The 27,055-nt window shown below is 38.7% G+C and overlaps 1 protein-coding gene across 2 annotated transcripts in view; it reads right to left on the bottom strand.

The window, feature by feature from the left end:
- Nucleotides 1-492: 492 nt before the first annotated feature.
- The window catches only part of LOC149235930 (uncharacterized), a 239,745-nt gene continuing 213,182 nt past the window's right edge, over nucleotides 493-27,055 (bottom strand). Inside the window, exons 6-7 of one of the 2 annotated variants that reach the window (XM_089372282.1) lie at nucleotides 980-1,105; nucleotides 493-809 (exon numbers count right to left, since the gene is read on the bottom strand). In XM_089372282.1, coding sequence (XP_089228408.1) covers nucleotides 678-809; nucleotides 980-1,105 — 258 coding nt within the window. In that variant the 3' untranslated portion in view covers nucleotides 493-677. The remainder of the gene's footprint in view (nucleotides 810-979; nucleotides 1,106-27,055) is intronic. The other variant, XM_089372283.1, reaches the window with a different exon arrangement.

Below are 27,055 nucleotides of genomic sequence, written 5' to 3'. Positions count from 1 at the left end.
ATGACTGTGGAAGAGAGACATTGCTGACAGATAGCGATCATATACAACGAGCAGATGGACTTAACCTCTTAAGTGGAGGTCAGAACAAACTTGTACAAACCACAATGCTCAGAGTTTCTTTGGAGAGACTTAGCTTCGGAGCATTAGAAGCTAATAAAATCTAAAAGATGTTTAGAAAGTAAAATGATGCAATCAATGGCAAATTACCATATTGCCATCCCTCTTGATAACGATAGCTTTGTAATTGTGTCAGTCTGGACATAGACCAACTACAAACACAAAACAAAGGGCATCCCTGATGCAAACACTTGTACCAAAACATCTATCGTTACGAGCTTCTATTAGAGACTACATAAGACAAATCAACATAGCAACCAAACTCATGAGAAGTGCATGCTGTTTGAGATATATCCTGGGGAGTTGGCATAAGATAAACATGACAGCTAGAATTAGGAGGTTGGGAAAATGTTTCATTCAAGTCAAAGGTCAAAATGAGAATCGAACAAGCCAGACTAACCAAATTGCATTTATGATAAAAAGACCAAGTAACTAAAATCCCAGGTCTTATGAATCCTACAGCTTTCATTTTAAAAGAATTACTCCTGCATTTACTGGAAATTCCTAACCTATCAAAGGATATGTATACTATACACCAACAAAAATGAATATATGACAACTCATGATGGAAGCTTGAATTCACGCGTGTCTTTTATAATCAATCTGATCGATGGACCCATTGTTGCACATATGTGGGCTGTTTTCCAGTAGATTCCCTTAGCTCCAGAAGGCTTGTTAGCATCCACTGAGTTCTACAAAAAAGTGAAATAGAATATGTTACTTACATTCTGTACTATTCATTATCTCCATTTCTGGAATCAATAAAGCAGGTGAATAGAAATACAAAGGAAGTCCTCAAATATTTTCTGCACTATTTCACATGAAAAAAACTGTCTTGTTCTACTAAACACGTAGCACTTACAACTGCTGCAATTAAATTTGTAAGAAGATCCTCCTCAGGAAAGTCTGTCTTTCCAAATGGAATATGAACAATCCCCGTCTTATCTGCTCGATATTCTACCTTTCCTTTTTTAAATTCGGATATAGCCTGAAAGGGGTAAACATTTATACAGTTTAACTGGAGGCAAGAAATCAAGTACCATGCATGCATCACGATTTGAACAGAATATGAATTACACAGACCATCTGGTTTTAAAAATGGAGCAAAGTGTAATGAACAAGGTTCATATACATAGTGGAATATTCAGAATATCTGAAATATAAAAGTATCCATTATAGGACACGTGATATTTAAATAAGAATATTGATTGTATAAGAGATATGAGATTGTTACAAATGAGGCTCCGCTTATATACCTAGGTAGGTGCCCCTTCATAAATGGTTGTCCTTAAATATATGCCTCTTCTATACTAATCATCATCATCATCATTATTATTATTATTATTATTGTCTTCCGGAAAACTTTGTCCTCAAAGCTTATTGATGATAATACAGGTCATTTGTTTCATTGTCTTGTAATCTATTCGCATTTTTCAAATTTCTTCAAATTATCATCTTCGATGATACAAGATGATAGGATCCTTCGAGTGATAAACAAAATTTTCGAACTAAGGGATCTTACAGTCCGAAATCAATCCTCTGTGGAACTTTGGAAATACTTGATATCTAGGATAAATTGTTATTGTAAGATGGGATTGTGCTGACATCAATATTCTTCGAAACATAAATTTGTTGTTTCTGTTACAAGTGATACAAATATGTACACTGATTGAGATGTCTTCTCTTGTGATTTGAATGTCGATAACGATTTCTTGTGATTTGATTTTCCCTTATCATACGTGTGACAATTTCCTTATTTACTTCAAGCACTGATGTTGTTGAGTTGGTTACAAAATCTTCACTTGGATTTTTCATCATCTGAACTGCAACCGCTGAATATGTTTTTACTTCCACTGGTTTGTCATCTTCTTGAGTTGTGATAATGATTGGATCGGTAATTGTTCATTTTTCTTCAACTTGGACTATTACGTATGAAGACTTTGATGATTCTTTCATGATAAGTTCTTCTAATTTGTTTTTCAATGATTTTTTATCATTTTTAAGTTTCTTAAATTGAGTGACTAGACTTTGATTGTGATTTTTGAGACGTAAGAGTTCTTCAATATTTGATTCATCAAGCTTATTTTCAGTTTTTTGACACTCAAGTTTTTCATCTTTTAAATCTTTTATTTGTTCTAGTAACTTTCAATTAAGGTTTATTAAGCACAAATTATCTTCTTCCTTTTCCGATAGATTGCATTGAACTTCTTCTCAAGAAATTCCTTTTCTACTTCTAATTTTTGCTTCTTAGCTTTACAGTTCTTCACTTGTGCAAGTAGTCTCTAACTATGATCTTTTGAATGAGAAATTTCTTCGTTCTTATTGGAGATTACTTCTTCAAGCTCTTTCCGCTTCTTTGATATTGTTTTTTGATTCTCTTGAAACATCAATTTCGAAATATCCTTTAAGTCTTCGATGAAGGCATTATCAATTCTAACATCATTATCATGTCCTAGAATGTGATCATCTTCTTCTTATAAGGAAACATCAAAAAAAAAAAAAAAAAACCTCCATGTTTAACATGAACATACCCAATTCTTTAAACCAAGGAAACTCAAAAATTATGTCAATCTCTTTGTTAAACATAGTAGCTACACCAAATTGAGATACACACGCATATTCATCAATTATTACTCGCAAGTTTTTAATCTTGTATTCTACTTTGAAATAAAAGTCTTTTTTCCTTTTTTCCTTTTTTTCATGAAACTTGAGGATTTACCTTTTTCATTTTTTCATGAAACTTGAGACTTTACCTTTTTCATAATATAATAAATAACTTTCAAAATATAATAAATAATTTTTTTTTCTAAATAATATAATACTTTTTTTTAATAAGTAACCTTGTATATCCTTTTTATATATAAACTAACTTTTATCTATATATATAATTTTTAATAATCGCCTTTTAACCCTTTTAACCCTTTTAACTTTTAAAAGGTCGACCCCTTAATAATTTAAAACCACTTTTTCTTTTCCTAAATCTCTTGTTCAAACTTTCATATAATATAATAGTGTATGTAACTACCAGTCAGTCACGTCCCTTGAAAAGATTTATGAACTTTAATCTTACAAGATTGTATGGACGGGATTGAATTGACAGACAAATGGAGTTCCCTCACAATAATATTGGCCACAACATAAGATGTGTGGGTTTCCAATTTCATTAAAGATTGCACTTCTGGGGCAGTGGAATCGGAAAAACATTTCATTCTGGAATGTGATGCTTTCAGAGACATCAGAGACAGTTACAACAGTGTGTTAACATCGGTTCCTTGGCATTGTCTTTTCAGTGAGGGGACTGTTAGAAGGTTGGGTCAGTTGTAACAAATAAAATATATAAATAATATAAATATAATGTAAATGATAATAATCATAATTAATTATTAGTTAAGTAGTAATTAGGTTGAAGGGGCGTGTCTAATTGAGACATGACTCTTCATGAAGAGACACTTGGTATATAAGCAAGCCTCTCATTCTCATTGTAAATCATCATCATTCTTATTCTTATTCATATATTTAATATACTATTTATATCCTCAATGGATAATTTCATATTCCAAGTCTTTTGGAGTAATTAATTTGTAGAAGGAACTTTGTTCGCTTCAATTGGTATCGGAGCCACGGTTGGCTAATCACCAGGCCTTTGGCTATCAACCTATAATCAACCTTGTGGTTGTCATAATTGAAGCGTTTCACCACACATTGGGAGATTCTCCATTTTTTAGGTCTTTAGCCATATAAATAAATAAAATAACAAAAAAAAAATTAACCAAAAAAAAAGTAAATAAATTTAAAAAAGAAGAAGAAAAAAAAGTAAAAGAAGAAACAAAACGGATACAAAATCTCATACCAAGTATATTTAAAACTTTTTACGTGGAGAAGCACGTGGTTTTAAAAACAACCCATGGTAATTGCGCATGGTATTTTAAAAAGTTAAAAGAAAAACAAAAAACAAAAGGAATACGTTTTACTTTTTACGTGGAGAACATTTTAACAGAGGTTTTAAAAACAACCCATGGTAACAGCCCATGGTATTTTAAAAGTTAAAGAAAAAAAACAAGGATATAAAAGCTCTTACGTGAAAGGTAAATATTACTTTTTACAGGAGGTTTTAAAAACAACCCATGGTAATAGCCTATGGTATTTTAAAAGTAAAAGATATTTTGATAACATTGGAGAAAAAAGTGTGATCTAAGTAATTTTAATCATTCAAATCTAAAGATTGTGACTGTACCAAGAATCACGTCTCATCCAAATTTTCTGAGAAAATATATTATTATAATTATAAAAAAGGATACTATATAAGCCTTATATAGTTACATATAAAAAGAAAAGTGGGTCTCAAAAAAGTATATATAAATTTTATATAATTATAATTTTATAATATATATAAATTAAAATTATATAATATATATAATTTATAATTATGTATATTAAAAAAATTATTATTATATAAAAAAATTATTAAAAGAGTGAACAGAAGAAGAAGAAGAAGAAAATATCTGAAATATATATATATATATATATTAATTAGATTTTTATAAGAGAGAAGTGGAAATTAAAAGAATATAAACAAAAATATATATATATATATAAAGAAAGTAAAAAAAAAGGAGAGAATATATCATATAAAAAATAAATAAATAAATTGTTGGAAAAAAAAAGGAAGATAAAAGAAGTGAAGAAAAAGAAAAAATATGGAATCCATGAGTAAGGAACAAAGACAATCAATCACAAGAGATATAGAACAATTAATTACAATATTTGAGCGACAAATTGAGAAGAGAAAGAGAATGGATTCCTTCTTCGATTCTCTACATCCATCATCACTTCCACAAAATAATGTTATCCACTATACCGAGAAAGTGCAGCTAAAAGATCAAGAGAATGACAAAATAGTCAAAATTCAACAAAACAAGGAAGTGTTAGAACGCGAACATAAAAATCTTGTGGATATACATTACAAAGAAATAATGGAAAAGAATGAAGAAATTTCTCGTCTCAAGGACCACGTCGAAAAATCACTGGCACAAGTGAAGAAGACTAAAGTCTCAAAGAAAGAACTCAAGCAACATTTATCAGAACAAGAAGAGGAAAATTTACGTTTAAAAAACCTTAATAAAAAATTATTAGAACAGATCAAAGATCTCAAAGATGAAAAACTTAAAATTTAAAACACTGAAAATAAGGTTGATGAATCAAAAACCAAACAACTTTTATGTTTGAGAAACCATAATCAAAGTCTGCTCAATCAAACTAAGAAACTTAAGGAGGATAAGAAAGCATTAAAAGATAAGTTGGAACAAGTCACTCAAGTAGAAGTATAAGAATCTCCAGTCGCAACTGTTTAGGTTGAAAATAAGGGAACGAATACCGATCTCGTGAATATGACAACTCAAGAAGACAAATCAGTTGAAGAAACAACACACGTAGATGTTGTAATTCAGACAATGAACATCCCAAGTGAATGTTCCATAACCATCTCAACAACATCTTTGCCAAAAGAAAATATAAAAAATTGGCACATGCCCAGTAAGGAGAAATCAAACCAAAAAAGCTCCATATCATCATCCGAATCAGAGTACTATACAGAAGATTAATTTGGCATGGTCTTATCCCTTCTCAATGGGACAATTTTGTTTGTCACTAAGAAGATCATATCAACTTGTATCGACGAGGATGACTATTTCGAGACAGAAAGACTTTAGAAGCCGGAAAAGAGATCAAGTTTTTTTTCATCGACAAGCTTTGAGGACAAAGCTCTTTGAGGAAGGAGGCAATGTAACGAATAAAATATATAAATAATATAAATAGAATGTAAATGATAATAATCATAATTAATTATTAGTTAAGTAGTAATTAGGTTGAAGGGGCGTGTCTAATTGAGACATGACTCTTCATGAAGAGACACTTGGTCTATAAGCAAGCCTCTCGTTCTCATTGTAAAACATCATCATTTTTATTCTTATTCATATATTTAATATACTATTTATATCCTCAATGGATAATTTCATATTCCAAGTCTTCTGGAGTAATTAATTTGTAGAAGGAACTTTGTTCGCTTCATCAGCTCATCATTAATTTGAATAATAAGAGGATTGAATTGCAAAAGGCAAAAGGCAGGGAAGCTAGTGGTCCCCTAGACTATATCTAGTCTCGTGGACATAGAAATTTCATTCATTCATTCATTAAACACTTTTAACTAACATCAATGGCATTCACCCCAATAGCGGTTATGGTTAGATGTTTTGGTAGTCATATGTACGGCTTCACAATCCCTATCACAATTTGCCTCAATGCAAAGATTAATGTCTGATTTCCCTGCTCCACAAGTATGCTCCTTGTAGTATGTACAGAATTGGCAGCGATTTTATTTTCAATTGTGGTTGCAGATGTCATAGTATGATAGATATGTAGACATTACCGTCTAATTACTATTTCGGTGGATATATGGCAAGTTGCAACAAATCTGTTGAGGCGGTTGTCCGATTCTGCGGTGGCTGGTATTGATAGTGGTTGTTCTATATACCAGTTGCAGAGTATGAAGGTGATTTCTGCACTTATGTACAGTGGTTGGGCGGTCATTGGGCGGCTACGACTACACTTTTTTTAAATTTTTAAATTTTTAAATGTTCAATTTTTTAATATATAATCTGTTTCTTTTTAATTCATTTTTTTTATTTTTTTAAACCTTTTTTCCTTTTAATTTTTTTTGTCCTTTGGACCTTCTTCCTTATAATTTCCTTTTCTTTTAATTTTTTTTTTTAATGGCCAAAGCTCTAACGGTAGAATGGAGAACCTCCAAACACGCTTTCTATGGCTAAAAGCCTCAATCACAATAGCAACGAACTTGACAAGGGTCTGATGGCTAAATGTCGGGATCGGGAAACGCGCCTCCACTACCAACTTAACAAACAAAGTTTGTATATGCAATGGAATATTCAAAATATTTGAAATATAAAAATATTAATCATAGTACAAGTGGTATTTATATAAAAATATTGATTGTATAAGAGATATGAGGTCATTACAAATGAGGGTCCACTTATATACATACGCAGGTACCCATTCATGAATGGTCATGTCCTTAGAGACATGTCTCTTCTATACTAATCATTATTATTATTATTATATTCATAACACAAAGGCCAAAACAGAAAAGTTGGCATAAAAATAATATTATATTCACATAGGAGTTGAACACAATTTGAATATACATTCTAAACGGCTCATGTTAAGATGTGTTAGTTTATAGAGTTATGTGAAACCATATCAAAGTAACATATGCAACTTAATTAAAATGGCATTCGAAAGGAAATTTTGTTCATGCACTGAAAATGGTGACTCCAAAACAATCAGTGATTTGAATTTAGGAATACCCATTTAAGGACAATTATGTCATCCAAAATGTTGCATTCTATGAGATTAAACCAACCCTAGCTTACTTTTTCCGAATCCTTTCTTCCATGCCACATTCATTTGTAGAAACAAGAGGGCATTTCAAATATAATTATATGATTTCCCTTTGCATTAGAGAAAATATACAATCACAAATAACTAAGAATTGTTAGTTTGTGTTATTAGAATATTCCCATTTAGTATTTAATACTCAGCCTTTTAGATGTTGCTATTTTTTCTTTTAAGCAGTTTCTTAGACGAAACTGAGTGTTTCCATATTCTACATAGAAACCTGATGTTTCTATTATTGTAAATATCTCTGTATTATCATTGAGTTGTTTGCTCATTCTGAATTAATTCATTCAACATTCTTTTATGGTATCAGAGAGAGGTTAAGAGATTTCTTGAACAGTTATTCTCTCTGCATCTTAATCTCTTGAGTCCTTTCTAAGGTCGAGCCCTCTGTAAGCCAGGTAGCCTTCACTGAGTCTTAGCCTCAGCTTTGCTCGCTGTGATAAAAGCTTACAGTCGTCCATCTCGATACAGAAATGGATTCTTCTCCTGCATGATCATTTTTCTGAGGAATTAACTTTCTGGCGGTGACCGTTTCGTGGGAGCGGGATTTTTTTTTGGCTGGCCAGTTTGCTCGGAATCGTGAAAGTCATTTTGGCTTTCCGGCTTGGAATCGTGAATCGAATTCGTCTATTTTCTTCGGCAAAGGTGACCCAGGTGTTTCTTCTCATTCAAATCTCATTTCTTTTGAAAATCGGAGTCGTGTAATTATTTTGGATTGGTGATCGAGCTGGTCTGAAAATACGCTCTGCGTGTTATGGGCAGCAGTCTATTTGTTTTTTGAACCCCTGTCACCTCATCGTGGCTCTCGTATTTTCTATTGGTCTCATCGTGATACGTCATTTTGCCATTGAAGACCGATAATTAAGCAGCAGCGTTAGAGGCTCGAACTTGTGGTTTGAAGTTGTGGAAGGGTTATATTTCGAACCTGTGGATACACCTCGGACCTGTGGAACTATACCGCGGAACTGTGGACTTACACAGAAGAGACCGAAAAAAAAAATCGTAGCTGAGACGTGAAGCCTTGACGGCATTCGACGGCTCACGTGGGTCCACTTTGTTCAATCTACGTATTTGTTTTAACATCAACGGTCTTGTCTGCCGGCAGTTTTTCCCAATCAGCGGATTTTTTCCATCGTGATCATGACAGCCTCCATTACAACTCAGACTTGAAGGAAAATCACCTGTTGTAGCTCGGATTGTGGTGCAGCTCCACGGACCTGAGCATACCTGTGACACCTGTTTATAGCTCGGACATTGCAGCAGTATACACTTGTGGTGGACTTGCATTCTCAGACCTGTGGGAGACTGTATTCTCAGACCTGTGCTTACCTTAGGAAAAAACTCAGATCTGGACAGAGAAAGGAACCTCAAACTTTACCTTATGATTTGGACCTGTCACATTTATTAAAGCTTTGTCCTGTGTTATTTGCCTAACTAAAAGAAGGGTACAGCTACCGCAGTATTGCTATTTTTTTAGACTGGGGAGATATATTTTTGCTGGGTAAATATTTTTTCTAGCAGAACAAACTCTGTTTTGATTTACACCAGGATAAACAGGCAGCTACATTTTTTTTGTGTCAGATTTCTGTATTTTCTTTGGGAAAATGGCCACGCTCACCAATCTGATGTTAGAAGGAAATCAACGCTTTAATGGCAGCAACTATAACATTTGGAAACAAAGAATGTTGACCATTTTTGAATACAGGCGTCTTGATTAGCTCATTTTGGGCAAAGAGCTTCGTCCCGGTACAGCTGGGACCGATCAAGATAAATTTGATGATCGAAATCGAGAGGCTGTTATGCTTCTCAAGCTCTCTGTCGCTGATGATCAGTTACCACAGATTCCTTCTGGCAAGATAGCTGCCGAAATCTGGCAACAGTTGAAAGAACTGCACGAGACATCTGACAAAAGCAGAGCTTTTTTTCTCAAAAATCAGTTGTTCTCCATCATGATGGACGAACATATGTCTTTACAGGAACATCTCAACAAAATTAAAGACATTCGAGATCAGCTCGAAGCCATTGGTCGGACCATGGAGGAAGAAGATATGGTAGTCATTACTTTGAAAAGTCTACCGAAATCTTATGAACACTTTATCGAAACACTCAACATTACCACCACAAATGTTGATCTGAAGTTTCCAGAATTATGTACCAAACTTCTGCAGCAGGATCGGTGGAAACAGCAGTTTGGTAGTAGTGCTTCATCAGTGTCCTCGGAAAATGCATTTGCTGCAAAATATCAGTCCTCTCAGTCCTTTCAGCAGAAAGGCTCTTCTCAACCTTTTGATCCTGCTAGGAAGAAAAGTGTGCAGTGTAATTATTGTCATAGGTTCGGTCACATGAAGAAAGATTGCCGACAGAGGATTGCTTCTGAAGCGAAGAAACAGGGAGGGCCACATCAGACAGCAAATGTTGCAGAGCATTCCGAGCAGACAGAGTCTGCCTTTTATGCCTTTATGGCTAAAAGGTCCTCAGATCATGTTCCTTCCTCTGCATGGTACATTGATTCTGGTGCATCACGCCATTTCTCTCACAAGCGTGACTGGTTTATTGACTTCTCACCTTTCAGTGATTCTGTGATATTTGGCGGAGGTGAGAAGTACACAGTAGCTGGCAGAGGAACAGTTCAAATTCAGTCCGGTGGACACACACTCATATTTCTGAATGTATACTATGTTCCTGGTATGGAAATTAATCTGCTATCTGTCAGCCAGATTATGAGGAATTCTCCTCAGCTTGATGTTGTGTTCAGTGCACACAAGTGCTCCATCATTGACAGGGAGACCAGTCTAACAGTTGCTGTTGGCCTAGAGGACCATGGTCTATACAGGCTACTTGATACCGGTGACTCTCCAGAAGTGGCTCTAGCAGCACGTGTCTCTCCCATCAGCACTCTATGGCATCAGCGATATGGGCATCTAAATATGCAGTATCTCTCTCAGCTCTCTCGGGAGGGACTTGTGTCAGGATTACCTGATATTCAGACTCAGCAGTTGGGGGTATGCAGCGCCTGTCAAGCGGGAAAGCAACATCGGTCTTCATTCAAAGATGGAGAATCTTGGCGCGCATCTAAGGTACTTCAGTTAATTCATGCTGATATTTGTGGTCCTATGAATACAGCGTCTATCACTGCTTGCAAATATTTTTTACTTATTGTAGATGATTTCAGTAGAAAGATGTGGGTGTATTTTCTAAAAAATAAATCTGATGCTCTTAGTACCTTTCAGAAGTTTAAAACCTTAGTTGAAAAAGAATCTGGTTGTAATATCATGACTCTTAGGACCGACAATGGGGGGGAATTTTGTTCCTCAGCTTTTGCCAACTTCTGTGATATTCATGGCATCAAATGTCAATTAACCACACCTTACACTCCCCAGCAGAACAGTGTTGTCGAGCGTCGCAATCGCACGGTTGTTGAAATGGCTCGTTCCATGTTACAACACAGGAGTGTTCCAAACAGATTCTGGGCTGAAGCAGTATTTACTGTTGTTTACCTTCTTAACCGATCACCCACTCAGGCTGTTACAGGGAAGACTCCTGAAGAGGTTTGGTCTGGCCGTAAGCCTAAGATCAGTCATCTCAAAGTATTTGGCTCAGTTGCATATGTTTGGATTCCAGCTGCTAAGCGCTCTAAATTGGATTCCAAAAGCCAAAAACTCATGATGACAGGGTACAGTGATCATCATAAGGCCTATAGGCTGATAGATATAGCCATTGGTCGTCTTAGCTTCAGTCGGGATGTAGTATTTGATGAAGACAGAGGATTCTTTCAGTCTTCTTCTTCTGAGCAGTGTTCTGAGGATCAGCCTCACAGTGTTCGTCTTCCGGTCGGTCCACCTGATGGGAGGGATGATGTAGCATCAGTATTTGATACTACTCTATCTGAGCCTCCTCCAGAAAATAACCCTCCTCTTGCGGCCCCTATTTCTCTTGAGTCTTCTCCATCTACTCCTGATATTGGTTCCTCTACTCTTCGGCCTAAATGGTGGGCTAAACCCATTGGTGATCTCCGGGATGATGAGCTCCTTGAAGGTAGAACTTCTAGACATAAGAACAGACAACAGTCTACAGTCAATTTTGCTCTTATGGCTAACCTGCACAGTATTTTTGAGCCTCAAACCTATTCAGAGGCTAAGGGTACATCTGAGTGGGAACAAGCTATGGAAGCCGAAGTCCAGAGTCTTCAGAAGAATCACACATGGACACTTTCTGATCTTCCTGCAGAAAAAATCCCATAGGCTACAAATGGGTGTATAAAGTGAAATACAAAGCTGATGGAACCATAGACAAGTATAAAGCTCGGCTTGTGGCTCGAGGGTTCTCACAGAAGGAAGGCATCGACTATGAGGAGACTTTTGCTCCTACAGCCAAGATGAGTACCATAAGGATTGTCCTTGCCCTAGCAGCTCAGTTCAATTGGAAAGTTCATCAGATGGATGTAAAAAGTGCTTTCCTAAATGGTGATCTCCAAGAAGAAGTCTACATGACGCAGCCTCCAGGATTCAAGGTTGCTGGTCAAGAACAGAAAGTGTGTCGGTTAGCTAAAGCAATCTATGGATTGAAACAAGCTCCTCGGGCTTGGTACATGAAAATTGATCAGTCCCTGACAGATCAGGGTTTTCAGCGGAGCCCTTCTGATGCAAACCTGTACATCAAGCATATTGGTGATGATATCTTGTTTGTGGTTGTCTATGTGGATGATCTTATCATTACTGGCAGCTCTGCACATTTGATCCATGGGATCAAACAAGATTTATGCAGAACTTTTGAGATGACAGACTTGGGACTTCTTCATTACTGTCTAGGGGTTGAAGTTTGGCAGACTGAAAATCAGATCTTTCTCTCTCAGTCCAAGTATGCCAAAAATCTTGTGGACAGATTCAGAATGCAGGATTGCAAACCGGCCACGACTCCTATGGAACCAGGGCTCAAACTTTCAGCTCAGTCATCCTCTCCCCTTGTGGATGAAACTTTATTCAGGCAATTAGTGGGCAGTCTCATCTATCTTACTGCTACCAGACCTGACATCAGTTTTGCAGTAAGCTACATTTCTCGCTTCATGTCCGCTCCTAAAGCTGATCATTGGCAAGAAGCAAAGCGTGTGCTACGATATGTGCGTGGCACTTCTGATTATGGCCTCCTATACACTCGAAGTTCCAATCCTATTCTCAGTGGTTACACTGATTCTGACTGGGCCGGTTCGGTTGATGACCATAAATCTACAGCTGGGTATGTGTTTAATCTAGGATCCGGTGCTGTTACTTGGACTAGTAAGAAGCAACAGGCAGTGGCTCTCTCCTCAATAGAAGCCGAGTATCGGGGAGCAGTTAAGGCATCCTGTGAGGCAGTTTGGCTTCGACGTATGCTGGCAGATATGCATGTTTACCAGACAAGGCCTACTTCTTTGTTTTGTGATAATCAGGGAGTGCTCAAACTTGCCAAGAATCCAATCTTTCATGAACGAACAAAGCATGTGGAAACTCATTGCCACTACATTCGCCAGCTTGTTGAAGACGGCTCAATTCAGTTGCAATATGTTCCCACAACAGAGCAGCCCGCCGACATCTTCACCAAGCCTCTTGGTCCTGATAAATTTGTAAAATTCAGAGGGTCTATTGGTGTTGTAAATAGATTGAGTATTAAGGGAGGGTATTAGAATATTCCTATTTAGTATTTAATACTCAGCCTTTTAGATGTTGCTATTTTTTCTTTTAAGCAGTTTCTTAGACGAAACTGAGTGTTTCCATATTCTACATAGAAACCTGATGTTTCTATTATTGTAAATATCTCTGTATTATCATTGAGTTGTTTGCTCATTCTGAATTAATTCATTCAACATTCTTTTATGTGTAGCATCGGACAGGTATCCTGGTCTTAGATGATGCTAAGAGGTTAAGGAACACAAGATCTCCAAAACTCACAAAACGTTTCGCGAGATAATATTGGGAAACACCTTAATTAAATTAATTTGCCATAATTAAATTATTTCCTAAGTCTAACTTAGGAAAAGTGGTAAATTAAAGTTAATTAATTAAGGATGTTCGAGATTTCTCTAGAGACTTCTATTAGTGAAGTCTAATTGATCTTAGTCGTTGACGGGCAATTAATCTTGGTCGTTGAAATCTCAACAAGAGATTATAAGAGCAACTCGAAGGGATGGAGAGAGACATAGTTGTGGACGAATTAGTTATATTAGCAAGTCGAGCTACCCAATTCACAACTTCAATGAAGGCACAGTTTGAGCCAAACTGAGAGCATCGAAGAGAGGGAACAACAAAAAATCAAAGAGGAAGATTTTGGAGAATTTCCCAACAGTTTTCCAGTGTCGGAGAGGCAAAAGGAGAGATCGAATTCTTTTGCAGAGAGAGTTTTCCATGTAGTGCAAGTTACCCAGTCTAGCAGAGCGAGTTGCCGGGAAGGGTATGTTTTAGTTGCCAGAGATCAAATCTGAGTCTAGAAGGCAGAGGGAAATTTTTCTAGAGGCAAAGGGAGGCTAGACGACCCAGTTGGAGGCAGTTCCAAGGCTGTACGATTTGCATTGAGCCAACAGTGTGCATTCTAGCTAGCAGTTCAAGCAGCCAGAGAGGGACCTGAGCAGGCCAGAAGGGGCTGAATTGATTTGCAAAGGAGATCTTTGAACTCCAAATTATTTTGGCTAGATATTTACTGGAGGATTACCAATTGGGCATCCAAATTATTGTATTCTCAAGATTTGTTGCATAATAATAAAATAAACCCTCATTTGTTGCACTGGTTTTCCCTTCAAGGTTTTTCTAGGGAACACAGTCAAACAGTATGTTGACTTTTGTAACTTAGGAGGTACTCCAAGCCTTGAGGATCGAGAGTTTGGAGGAAGGAGCTCCACAAGTGGCCTTGTGGGCTTGAAACCCAAGCCTGTGGTTTTACACCCATCGATGTTTGGGCCAAAACCATGACGAGACTTTGACATGTGATGGATGGAGATGATAGAGAATGTCAAGACGATTCCAACACATTGAGAATCATTGAATTCCGAGTTGTCCAAGTGGAGTTATGAATTTTTGAAGATATAGTGTGGGTTTTTGGCTTATGTTTGAGGTTGGCTAGAGTCATAATAGGCCTTACGACAGTTGGACAAGCCCACTAGGGAATCCACATTAATTATTATAAATATAGCTCATGTGTGAGGCTATGAAATATATCCTTTAGCAGAAGAAGAGCTCGTATTAGGGAAGGATATCATTGTTTGGGCCGCAGTTCAGAGCAAACTCCAAAACAAAGGAGAAGGAGGTAGATTTGGCATCCTTCATGATTGTTCTTGGAGGCCGAATAGAATTGCAGGAGGGTCGAATTGTTTGGGGATACTAAGGTGCAATCTCATCAAGAAAATACCTCTGAAATTACAGTGAAGATCTGAGGCTAGCGTGGAGCAAGAAGGATGAGTTTGGAAGGTGTTTCTCTCTGTTTTAGGGTGTGTACTTCTTGCACGACTAAGTCGCGGGTGTGAGGAGAGGTAAGGGTGTTTTTTGAGTTTGTTTTGCGTTTGTTTTGAGCCGCAAGTGAGTTGATGCTACAGCACCATGTGTGGAGAATTGTTCGAGGGCCGAGAGGCCTAGTGAGGACCCTCTCACCTAGCCGCAGTCTCTAACGAGCCACTACAAACTAAACAAACGGTGTTAACCCTTGAACAGTGCGCAGATCCCTTGTTGTATCTGGTCCGTGAATTGTAGAGGGCCTTGTGAACGTGCCCAAGTACTATGACAATGTGAAGATACGATTGGTAACGGAAACGAAGGAAGGTAGCAAGTATAGAAGGGAAACATGGTGTTTGGGCAGTGGTTTGGGGTTGTTGTGTGCCCTAACTAGTCCTACGAATGCACAAATCCCAAGGCAAGGAGGCAGCAACAGTGTTTGCAAATGTCTTCTTGATTGATGGGTGATCTTCTAGTTGGATTGGGTTCTAGAAGAGGACATGTTGAGGACTCTGTTAGTAGCCATGTGTAAGGGTCTCCTAGATGATTGGATGCCCTAACTAAGAGCATGCGCTACAACAATATTGGTCACTCGAGGTATGTTGGAGGGCAACGTGAGAGTAGATCAAATGTAGACATGGATTGGGCATTTATGGTCTACTAGAGAACAACGTGATAGTACCCAAGTTGAAGCCCGGTGTGCACCATCTTCATGGACCTAGTTGGTTGCTAGAGTGGCAGAAGTTGAGCTCAAGGTTTGATCAGCTAGAGGAGCAATTGAGCAGCCCTAGACTTTTGTGTGGAGAAAGACTTCTACAGCAGACGATGGGCAATCCTCCTAGCCCATGTTCATTGTTGAAGATGGACATCTTGCAATGATTAGTGCCAGCCCTCCGTGCCCTATGTTGGTCTTCATTGGAGCAGCGTAGGAAGACCATAGTGGGTTGAAGTCCCTGAGTAGCTGAGGAGCAGCAATGGGCAGTTGTGAGTTGTTCACAAATGGAGTTGTGAACAACTCGACAGGAGTCTCGATGTGTTGTGTCGTTCATGAACTAAGGCACAACTAGTGGTAGATTGGAGAGTCGAGGTTCAGTGGCCAAATGGACTTGGATTGTTGATAGAAGCGGTGTTGCAGATCGGGAGCCGAAGGACCGGGCAGGTATAGGGTGCAACCGAGAGGAGTTGAGAGAGCACACTACAGCTAGATGGTCAAAGTATCTTGTTGAGGGTAGATTGGTTGTCGATGGATTGACACCAAGGCCTAGTTTTGTATTCTTGTACTAGTGGATATTTGAGGGTCACTATCCTTGGTACAAGAGCCCATGACTGTTGTATTATTCAATTTGATTAATATAACGAAGTTGGGTTGTTGTACATATTTGTACAATATTTTGTAAAAAGTTGTTATATTTTGTGCACTAGTAGATTTATTGTTGTTAATATTCCGTTGTGCAAAGTAGTTTCATTGTGATTCTTGGTTTGGTAGCATCAATGACTTAAAATTCTATCCCAGACACCAAGGTCGTGGAAAAACAACATGGTATCAGAGTGTATTTGAGCTACTTTAAGGGACAGTGAATCAAAGTGTGCACAGCAAAGCAACTCAGAGGGAGTTGTGGGTGTTTAGATCATGGAGCAGAGAATTCAACTGAAGACATGGAGATGTGGTTTTGATTGGCTTGGCAGCGAGATTGGCTGGGAGTTTTGGTGGATTGGTGGTGAGCCTGGTGAACAATAGTTTGTTGTAGGGCATATTGTTGATCATGGACTTTCGTTGTTTTTCCATGGATGGTTGGGATGGCTCGAGGATTGCTTTGGCATGGACGAGATTAGGTTGATCGAGATGGCTTCATGTGATGGACTACAGGTTGGCAGGCTAGAGTCTTCATCGGATCGTGATGTTGCATATCCGAGATTGGAGGGATTTGCACGAATGGTATTTGATCCAAGAGGATGAGTGCTTGTAGGACTGAGCCAATGGAGATCGTGTAGGCTCAGAGGGAGTCTAGCCTTAAAGGGAGCAGCCCTATGGAGGTTTGGTATCTTCAAGTTCAGATGTGATGAGGAAGAAGCACTACTGAGATTTCAGGGTTCATTCTACAGAGTATGCTGCAGTAATGGACGCTAGATGTGCTAGTGTCGTCGGATGATGATGGTCACTTCCTAGTCTTGGAAGTACCTCCCTCGCTAAGAGTGAGTGTTGATTTTTGTAGCTTAGGAGGTACTCCAAGCCTTGAGGATCGAGGGTTTGGAGGAAGGAGCTCCACAAGTGGCCTTGTGGGCTTGAAACCCAAGCCTGGGGTTTTGCACCCATCGATGTTTGGGCCAAAACTGTGACGAGACTTTGACATGTGATGGATGGAGATGATAAAGGATGTCGAGACGATTCCAACGCATCAAGAATCATTGAATTCTGAGTTGTCAAAATGGAGTTATGAATTTTTGAAGATATAGTGTGGGTCTATGGCTCACGTTTGAGGTCGGATAGAGTCATACTAGGCCTTATGACTGCTGGACAAGCCCACTAGGGAAGTCACATGAATTAGTATAAATATAGCTCATGTGTGAGGCTATGAAATATATCCTTGAGAAGGAGAAGAGCTCGTATTAGGGAAGAATATCACAGTTTGGGCCGCAGTTCAAAGCAAACTCCAAAACAAAGGAGGAGGTAGCATTGGCATCCTTCACAATTGTTCTTGGAGGCCTAGTAGAACTGCAAGAGGACCGAGTTGTCTGGGGATCTTGACGTGCAATCTCATCAAGAAAATACCTCTGAAATTACAGCGAGGATATGAGGCTAGCGTGGAGCAAGAAGGACGAGTTTGGGAGGTGTTTCTCTCTGTTTTTGGATGTGTGCTTCTTGCAGGACTAAGATGCAAGTGTGAGTAGAGGTAAGGGTGTTTTATGTGCTTGTTTTGCTTCTGTTTTGGGCCGCAGGTGTGTTGATGCTACAGCAGCATGTGTGGAGAATTGCTGGAGGGTCAAGAGGCTTAGTGAGGACACTCTCACCTAGCCGCAGTCTCTAAGGAGCCACTGCAGCCTAAAATAAGGGTGTTAACACTTGAACAGTGAACAAATCCCATGTTGTAGCTGATCCGTGAACTGTAGAGGGCCTTGTGGACATGCCCAAAAACTATGACAGTGTGAAGATAGGATTGGTAAGGGCAACAAAGGAAGGCAGCAAGTATAGAAGGGCAACATGGTGTTTGGGCAGTGGTTTGGGGTTGTTGTGTGCCCTAACCAATCCTATGAATGCACAAATCCCAAGGCAAGGATGCAGCAACAGTATTTGCAGATGTCTTCTTGATTGATGAGTGATTTTCTAATTGGATGGGGACCTAAAAGAGGACATGTTGAGGATTCTATTAGCAACCATGTGTAAAGGTCTCCTAGATGATTGGATGCCCTAACTAGGTGTTAGGATATTCCGACACATAGGATATAGTTAAGTTCAACTTGGTCTAGTATAGAGTTAGGTTAGAGTTAGGTAAAGTGTGTTTCTTTACCGTTGTACATTTTGTAACTTACAATCCGACGGTCACGATATGTAGTGATCCGACGGTTCACTCTCACCTCGGTATTACCGACACTTGATCCGTGGCTTGACACCCGATTGGTCCATGAGTTCTATTTAAAGCGCATGGAGGGTCATTGTTCGGGTAATCCGTGCATGAGAGAAGCTTATGTAAATTTTCATTCTTTGATTAATAAATTGCCTGTAGTACCCACGTTGGGACAGGCCGTGGACTGTTTCACTCCTTGCACTCTGAGGGTTTTAACCACGTCAAAAATACTGGTGTATTGATTTGAGATCTGGTTGTGAGCGGTGTCCTTTTGGTATTCTTTCTGTGGAACTTACCCTGTAAATTCCTACATGGTATCGGAGCTATTTGAGGGCCGCGTCCGTTTGTGATCCAAATCTGAAGCCGGTAGAACTGCATGCGGCTGTCGTTTCCTAGATCTGCTGTTTCTGACTGCTTTCGGGCCGAGAGGACTGCTCTGTTGCGTTCGGAGCATCTATTCCAGTGAGGAACCCCTTTCGTTTCACGCGAAAAGGTTTCCGGTAGCCCTAGCTGCGTCATTTTTCAGATCGGGAGGTATACAGTGTTTTTTTTGCAGTTTACTGTTATTTTCTCTTTGCTTATTTCGGTCTCAGTTTATTTAGCCTTTTTTTTAACCGGATCTATACCTTTCATTTCTGCGTATGCTCTTTGCCCTGCGACTCTGTGCGATCTGGGAAAATCAGAAACAGAAAGGAATGATTTTTCTCATGCGTATGCTCTTTTCCCTGCACCTTAGTGTGATCTCGGAAAATCAGAAACATTGAGAAAAATATTTAGTTTTTCGGCTAAAGCTAACTTTGAGATTTTTTTTTAAATTTCTAGTTTTTTGGCTAAAGCTAACTTCGAGCCGCAAGGTTCGTATTTCTTTGCATATTCGTGTTGAATTTTGTGTTTTGTGTTTTGTAGGGAAAAAGAGCTTTCTCAAGGCAAGCACGCAAACCGAGGCCCCCCCCCCCCCGCTCTCTCTCTCTCTCTCTCTCAAATTTTTTGTATAGATCAATTGGTTCAAAGCTATTTTAAGAGAGTAGAGGTCTTGGGTTCAAGTCTCCATTTTGTGGGGGCGGATTTTTTCATTCCCGCACATTCGCGCACTTTGCCGGCAACTTCAACAATTATTTTTCAAAAAGCCATAACTTCTTCATCCGGAAGCCTTTTTCAGAGCCGTTTTTTTTAAAACCGCTTATTTTTTCAAGATCTATCCATTGGAACCCCTACTTTCAGCATCTTCAGCTTCAGTTTTTTTTTAAAAAATGGAAAGCCCATGCCAAGTCATTCTTGACAGCACTAACTACTTCCAATGGGTACCCTACATCGAAGATTTACTTAGAAGTAAAGGTCTCTTCAGAATAGCCACAGACCAAGAGAAGAAACCAAAAGATGAAGACAAGGCGGCAAAATGGGAAAATAGACAAGATCAAGCACGTGGTTTGATAGGGATGTCTATTTCTCCTGACCTTAGATTCCACATTGCAGAACTTGAGACTCCTCATGAAGCATTAGAAAAACTTGCTAAAGTTTTTGGGATTAAAAATGAAATTAGAGCCCATCAACTTGAAAATGAGCTGCTTACTTTGGATCCTAATAATTTTTCTTGCATTGAAGATTTCTTGTCCAAATTCAAGAACCTTAGATATCTCCTGGAAGGTGTTAAAGTTAAGAAAGACGATGGTAACCTTATTTATTCCATCCTTACTAAGTTGGGACCAGCCTACTCTGTATTTGTTTCCACTTTCCATTCTACAAGAAAAGCTTTCATTTGTCAAGGACAAGACTACAAGCCCCCTTCCTTTGACTCCTTTTGTGATTCCTTAATAAGAGAACAAGAAAAACTCTTACACCTTGGTCTTCTTAATCTTGGAAACTCTTCCACGAAAGCGTTAGCCGCCCAGCAGCAACCAAATTCAAAGAATCCTAAGAAGTCATATCCTCAAAAGAATGGTCCTAAACCATTTCAGCCTCAAAATGAAAGATCATTTCAGCAAAATGATAAGACCAATAAAAACAAATGGAAGAAGACTGATAGACATTGTAACTTTTGTAATCGAGATGGCCACTTAGAATCTAAATGCTTTAAGAAGATGGAAGCCTTGGAAGCCACAATGAAGAAACATAACATCCATGTGGAGCCTACTTCAACTTCAACTTCCGGAATGGCACTTTCTGCATCTCATTGTCAATCATCTCAATCTGGTTATGCATTAAATGTATCTTCTTCTTCTTCTCATTCTCATGAGTGGCTCATTGACTCTGGAGCCTCTTGTCACATGGCCAAAAACCAAGCCATGTTTTCTTCTTTAAATGATTGTAACACCAAAAATATATATATTGGTGATGATAGATCTCTTAATGTTGTAGGGACTCGAACTGTTCATCTAGACAATGGTCAGTTTAATGATGTATTATGTGTTCCAACCTTATCCTGCAACCTTCTATCTGTCTATCAGATAACTCATTCAGGTGAAGGTAAAATTGTTGAATTTTCACCTCATGATGTTGTAATCAAGGATCTAAAAGATCCTAAACAGATTCTAGCTACTGGTCTTGCTGATGACTCCAAAAGGTTGTATAAGTTTCACAACTTTGGGTCATCCAATCTTCCCTCAGTATTTGTTGCTCATAATGATGAAGTGAGCAAACTTTGGCATGAGCGATTTGGTCACTTAAACTATCGCTCCCTTCAGCATCTATGTAAAGAAAATATGGTGACAGGTCTTCCTATGGTATCTTGCAGAGATGGTGTTTGTTCCGGATGTGTACTCGGAAAACATCATCGGGACAGTTTTGACAAACGTGCCTCTTGGCACGCCTCAGCCCCTTTACAGCTTGTGCACAGTGATTTATGTGGTCCTCTTCCTGTTGCTTCATTCTCTGGCTGCAAGTACTTCTTAACTTTCATTGATGATTTCTCCAGACGCACTTGGGTATACTTCTTAAAACTCAAGAGCGAAGTATTTACCACTTTTTTGGCCTTCAAAGCATTTGTTGAAAAACAATCTGGACATCAAATTCTTAAGCTAAGAACTGATAATGGTGGAGAATATGTTAAAAACACATTCATCAACTTTTGCACCGAAAATGGAATTCAAATGCAACATACTGTTCCATACACTCCACAACAAAATGGTGTAGCTGAAAGGAAAAATCGCACCTTAAAGGAAATGGCTAATTGTATGCTGCAATCTAAAGGACTCAGTCTTAGTTTTTGGGCCGAAGCAATTAATTGTGCAAATTATATAATCAATCGCACTCCTACTAAGGTTCTAGAGAATATCACTCCAGAAGAAGCTTGGAGTTCCATTAAACCAGATGTAAGTCACTTTCGTGTGTTTGGAAGTGAAGCATGGGCCCATATTCCAGATGAAAAGCATAAAGCTTTAGAACCTAAGAGTGAGAAATGTACTTTTGTTGGATATTCTGAAGATGTAAAAGGTTATAGACTTATTCCATTTAAGTCCAAAAATGTTATCATTAGAAGAGATGTAAAATTTGATGAAAATAAATCGGCCTGCGAGCCTAGTTCGGCGGATGTGCCACCTCTTCCTCTCTCTTCTACTTTTGAAAACATTTCTTCTTCAGATGATGAAAGCGAGGATGATAATCCTCCCCCACCTTCTCAGGATCCTCAACTTCCAAGATGGGTCCGTGCTACTCGGGATGCAGCAGGTGATCTTGCCGGTGATCCTACAGATCAGCGACGTACACGTTCTCAGTTTGAAAGAGCCTCTTCTTTACTGGCTCAAGCTCCAGTAAATCATGATCCTGACACTTTTACAGAAGCTTCAGGCCATCCACATTGGGAAGCAGCTATGAATGAAGAATATCATTCATTAATGACAAATGATACATGGGATCTTGTTCCTCTACCAAAGGGACGCAAACTTGTTAGATGTAAATGGGTTTACAGAACCAAGTATGGACCAGATGGGAAAGTTGATAAACATAAAGCTCGTCTCGTTGCTAAGGGCTTTTCACAGGTCGAAGGCATTGACTACACTGAAACCTTCTCTCCTGTTGCCAAAATGAACTCTATCCGCCTTGTTCTTTCCCTTGCTGCCTCTTTAAAATGGGAAGTCCATCAAATGGATGTTAAATCTGCCTTCTTGCATGGGGACTTGCAGGAAGAAATCTATATGGAACAACCCATTGGCTTCATACAAACCGACTCTAGCCTTGTTTGTCGACTTAAGAAATCCCTTTATGGCCTCAAGCAAGCTCCTCGGGCTTGGTATGCCAAAATGGATAGCTTTCTTTTAGAATCTGGCTTTTCTAGGTGTCATTCTGACAATACTGTCTACACCAAGAAAGTGGGCAACTCTCTTATCATCCTTGTTCTTTATGTTGATGATCTTATTCTTACTGGTAGTGATCCCAACCTTATAAACCATGTGAAGTCCAGCCTTAAAAAGAAATTTGAAATGACAGACTTAGGACACTTACACTATTTTCTCGGTCTTCAAGTCTTGCAATCCCAAGAGGGTATTTTCCTTTCCCAGTCCAAGTATGCTTGTGATATTCTTCGTCATTTTCACATGGAAGACTGTAAGCCAGCCCCTTCTCCCTTTCAGTCTGGAGTCAAACTTTCAGTCTCTTGTACTTCTCCTGAAGTTGACGCTACCTTATACCGTCAACTTGTCGGAAAACTCTTGTATTTAACCCATACTCGTCCTGATCTTTCCTTTGCTGTTGGCCTTGTTGCTCGTTTTATGCAAAATCCCCGTGAAAGTCATTGGAAAGCAGCTAAAAGAATACTTCGTTATGTTCGAGGTACAATACAGTTTGGGATTCATTACAGTGCCAAAGCAGCTCCTCTGTTAGTTGGTTTCACTGATTCTGATTGGGCTGGTGACCCTGATGATCGGAAGTCTACTGCCGGCTATGTCTTCACTCTTGGTTCAGGACCTATTACATGGGCTTGTAAGAAACAGGCTGCCATTTCTCTTTCGTCAGCAGAAGCAGAGTATCGTGGTGCCGTGGAAGCTAGTAAGGAAGCCTTGTGGCTTCGTCAGATCCTATCTGAGTTTGGCTTTGAGCAGCAACATCCAACCACACTTTGGTGTGATAATCAAAGTGCCATTCAGCTATGCAAAGATCCAGTCCAGCATCAACGCAGCAAACACATTGAACTACACATGCACTTCATCAGAAAGCTCATTCATGACCATGTTCTTGAAGTGCAATATTGTCCAACAGATGATCAGGTTGCAGACATCTTCACAAAGGCTCTCACAAAGGCGAAGTTCACTAAACTTCGATATATGCTTGGAGTTCAGGAAGTTGTCACTAAGGGGGGATAGGCTCTAGTGCCTCCTTCCTTCTCCTATTGTGTCATATTTGTAAATCCTTCAATCCTATCCCAAGTTGTTCTTAAGGGGGGATGTTAGGATATTCCGACACATAAGATATAGTTAAGTTCAACTTGGTCTAGTATAGAGTTAGGTTAGAGTTAGGTAAAGTGTGTTTCTTTACCGTTGTACATATTGTAACTTACAATCCGACGGTCACGATATGTAGTGATCCGACGGTTCACTCTCACCTCGGTATTACCGACACTTGATCCGTGGCTTGACACTCGATTGGTCCATGAGTTCTATTTAAAGCGCATGGAGGGTCATTGTTCGGGTAATCCGTGCATGAGAGAAGCTTATGTAAATTTTCATTCTTTGATTAATAAATTGCCTGTAGTACCCACGTTGGGACAGGCCGTGGACTGTTTCCCTCCTTGCACTCTGAGGGTTTTAACCACGTCAAAAATACTGGTGTATTGATTTGAGATCTAGTTGTGAGCGGTGTCCTTTTGGTATTCTTTCTGTGGAACTTACCCTGTAAATTCCTACACTAGGAGCAGATGCTACAGTAGTATTGGTCACTCGTGGTCTGTTGGAGGGCAGCGTGAGAGTGGACCAAGTATGGACGTGGATTAGGCATTTATGGTTTGCTGGTGGACAGCGTGATAATGCCCAAGTTGGAGCCTAGTGTGCACCATCTTCATGGACCTAGTTGGTTGCTAGAGTGGCAGAAGTTAAGCTCAAGGTTTGATCAACCGGAGGAGCAATTGAGTAGCCCTAGACTTTTGTGTGGAGGACTTCTACAGCAAATGATGGGCAGTCCTCCTAGCCTGTGTTCATTGTGGGAGATGGACATCTTGCAGTGATTGGTGGCAGCCCTTTGTGCCCTATGTTGGTCTTCATTGGATTACCGCAGGCAAACCACAGTGGGTTGAAGTCCTTGAGTAGCTGACAAGCAGCAGTGAGCAGTTGTAAGTTGTTCATTTACAGAGTTGTGAACAACTTGACAAGAGTCTTGATGTGTTGTGCCCTTGATGTTAGTGAGCAGATTGGAGAGCCAAGGTTCAATGGCCAAATGGACTTGGATTGTTGATAGAGGTAGTGTTGCAAATCGAGAGCCGAAGGACCGGGAAGGTACAAGGTACGACCAAGAGGAGATGAGAAAGTCGGTTATAGCCAGATGGTCAAAGTATCTTGTTGAGGGTAGATTGGTTGTCGATGGATTCCAAGCCCCAAGTTTTGTATTCTTGTATTAGTGGATATTTGAGGGCCATCATCCCTAGTACGAGAGCCCTTCACTGTCGTATTATTCAGTTTGATTAATATAACGAAGTTGGGTTGTTGTACATATTTGTACAAAATTTGTAAAAAATTGTCTATATTTTGTGCACTAGTAGATTTACTGTTGTTAGTGTTCCGTTGTGCAAAGTAGTTTCGTTGTGATTCTTGGTTTGGTAGTGTCAGTGATTTAAGATTCTATCCCACACACCAAGGTCGTGGAAAAACAACACAGTAAAGTCAAATCAAGTAATGAGATGTGAGATACTTATATAGCAATAATATGAAGTAAACATGATATATATTTAGGCAATCTCTACAACAATTAGGCTGAGAATTACTGAAAAGGAGCTATAACAGAGGCCTGATACTGTTCTGAGCATAACAAATAATCCAAATACAAGAATGTGCTACTCTTTACAATTGGAAATCAATGTGCTTTCTTCCTATAACAGAGATAGAATATCTTTGCTATATGATGATGTGAGTTGCTACTACCACACTTGATCAAAAATTAGAAGTTCTGAGCATAAGTAACTTGACAATATATCATAGATCCGTGAGTCAAGGTATTGTAAGACAGTGTTGAAGTTGACCTTAATCAAGCAAAAAGGATAAGACATTCTAGTCTTGAGGAAGGCATCAGATTTTAGAAAAGGATATCTCAGTGTGAGCAGAATTCTAAATACACAAGAAGTAATACAGAGGTATAAATAGAGCATCCAAAGCTTGGCATCCTGAAGTCAGTTATCAGTTCTTGGAAATGTTTGGTGCAAGAAAGCAATAATAAAAGTCGAGTTGAAGATCTATAGCTACATATCTTGACCAAAAGAAGCAGAAGTCAATCTACTTAAGAAAGAGCATCTTGACTTGGCATCCTTGAAGACATAAGGTACAACTTTATCCTTGAAAAGAAGTTTCTTGCCAGATAGGATTGAGGTAAGTTGTCCTTGAGGTACGTACAATTGTTTTTATCCATGTTAGATTAGGGTTTTTTTTACTTTCATATTTGGTTCTAAGGCTTAAGGTTGTTTGCTCTTAAGTTTTGTAAATCCCTAATCCTATTCTAATGTGTTTCCTCATAGAAACCCTATCTTTTGGTTTCTAGGGTTTATAGGTAGATTCTGGGGAAATTGAAAACCCTGTAAGTATAGAATTAGATGTGAAACCCTAGAACTGATATCTTAGGGTTTCAATCTGATATCCCTAGTTTGTAATCATACTCTTGTATTTGGATATTTTTGGAAGTACTTGTCAATGAATGTTATAGATAGAAATAAGAATGTTGATGGTGGGAGGGATCCCTTCTAAAGGGAGCTTCCACCTTTTCACAAAAGATAAGTATTATTTTTTATTTCCTTTATATAGCTTAATCTTAGTCGTTATCCTCTCTTCTATTTTTCCTTGGGAAGACTAAGCTTGCAGGTATATTCTAAAGAATAAGGATTATGGCTAGATTCAGAGGGAGACTCCAGAGGAAGACTTGAACCATGAAAGAAGTTTTGTTGCTAAGGAAACCCTTCCAAAGAAAGCCCTACAACATTTGTAAAAGAAGCAACTCAAGATATGTATGAGTACAAGATTTGTAGTAGGTCTTCTTCATGAGAAAGTATGATCATTTTTGTCTTTAAAAGTCTCTCATGTCTTTTGCTATAGAATATTGAAAGACTCTCATAATGTTGTGTTAAGTTATGGTATGTTCTATGCTTATAACAGTTTACTTCTTTTCCTTATTATATTCCAAAGATTAGCAATCACACGTACATAAAGTAAAGTGCAGATAGAACATTAAACAATCGACAGAAAACAAGCCAAGACAAGAGACACAAGATGTAGCGGCTAACCAGGGACAAACCCCACAATGTGTGGGGAAACCCTTTGATCA

This window comes from Pinus tabuliformis, chromosome 8, assembly GCF_031772625.1.
Source record: "Pinus tabuliformis cultivar Carrire ecotype Pingquan chromosome 8, CPIR1, whole genome shotgun sequence".
In the NCBI taxonomy this organism is placed as follows: domain Eukaryota; kingdom Viridiplantae; phylum Streptophyta; class Pinopsida; order Pinales; family Pinaceae; genus Pinus; species Pinus tabuliformis.
Note: the sequence above shows the minus strand (reverse complement) of the source record. Positions and strands in the feature narration are given on the sequence as shown.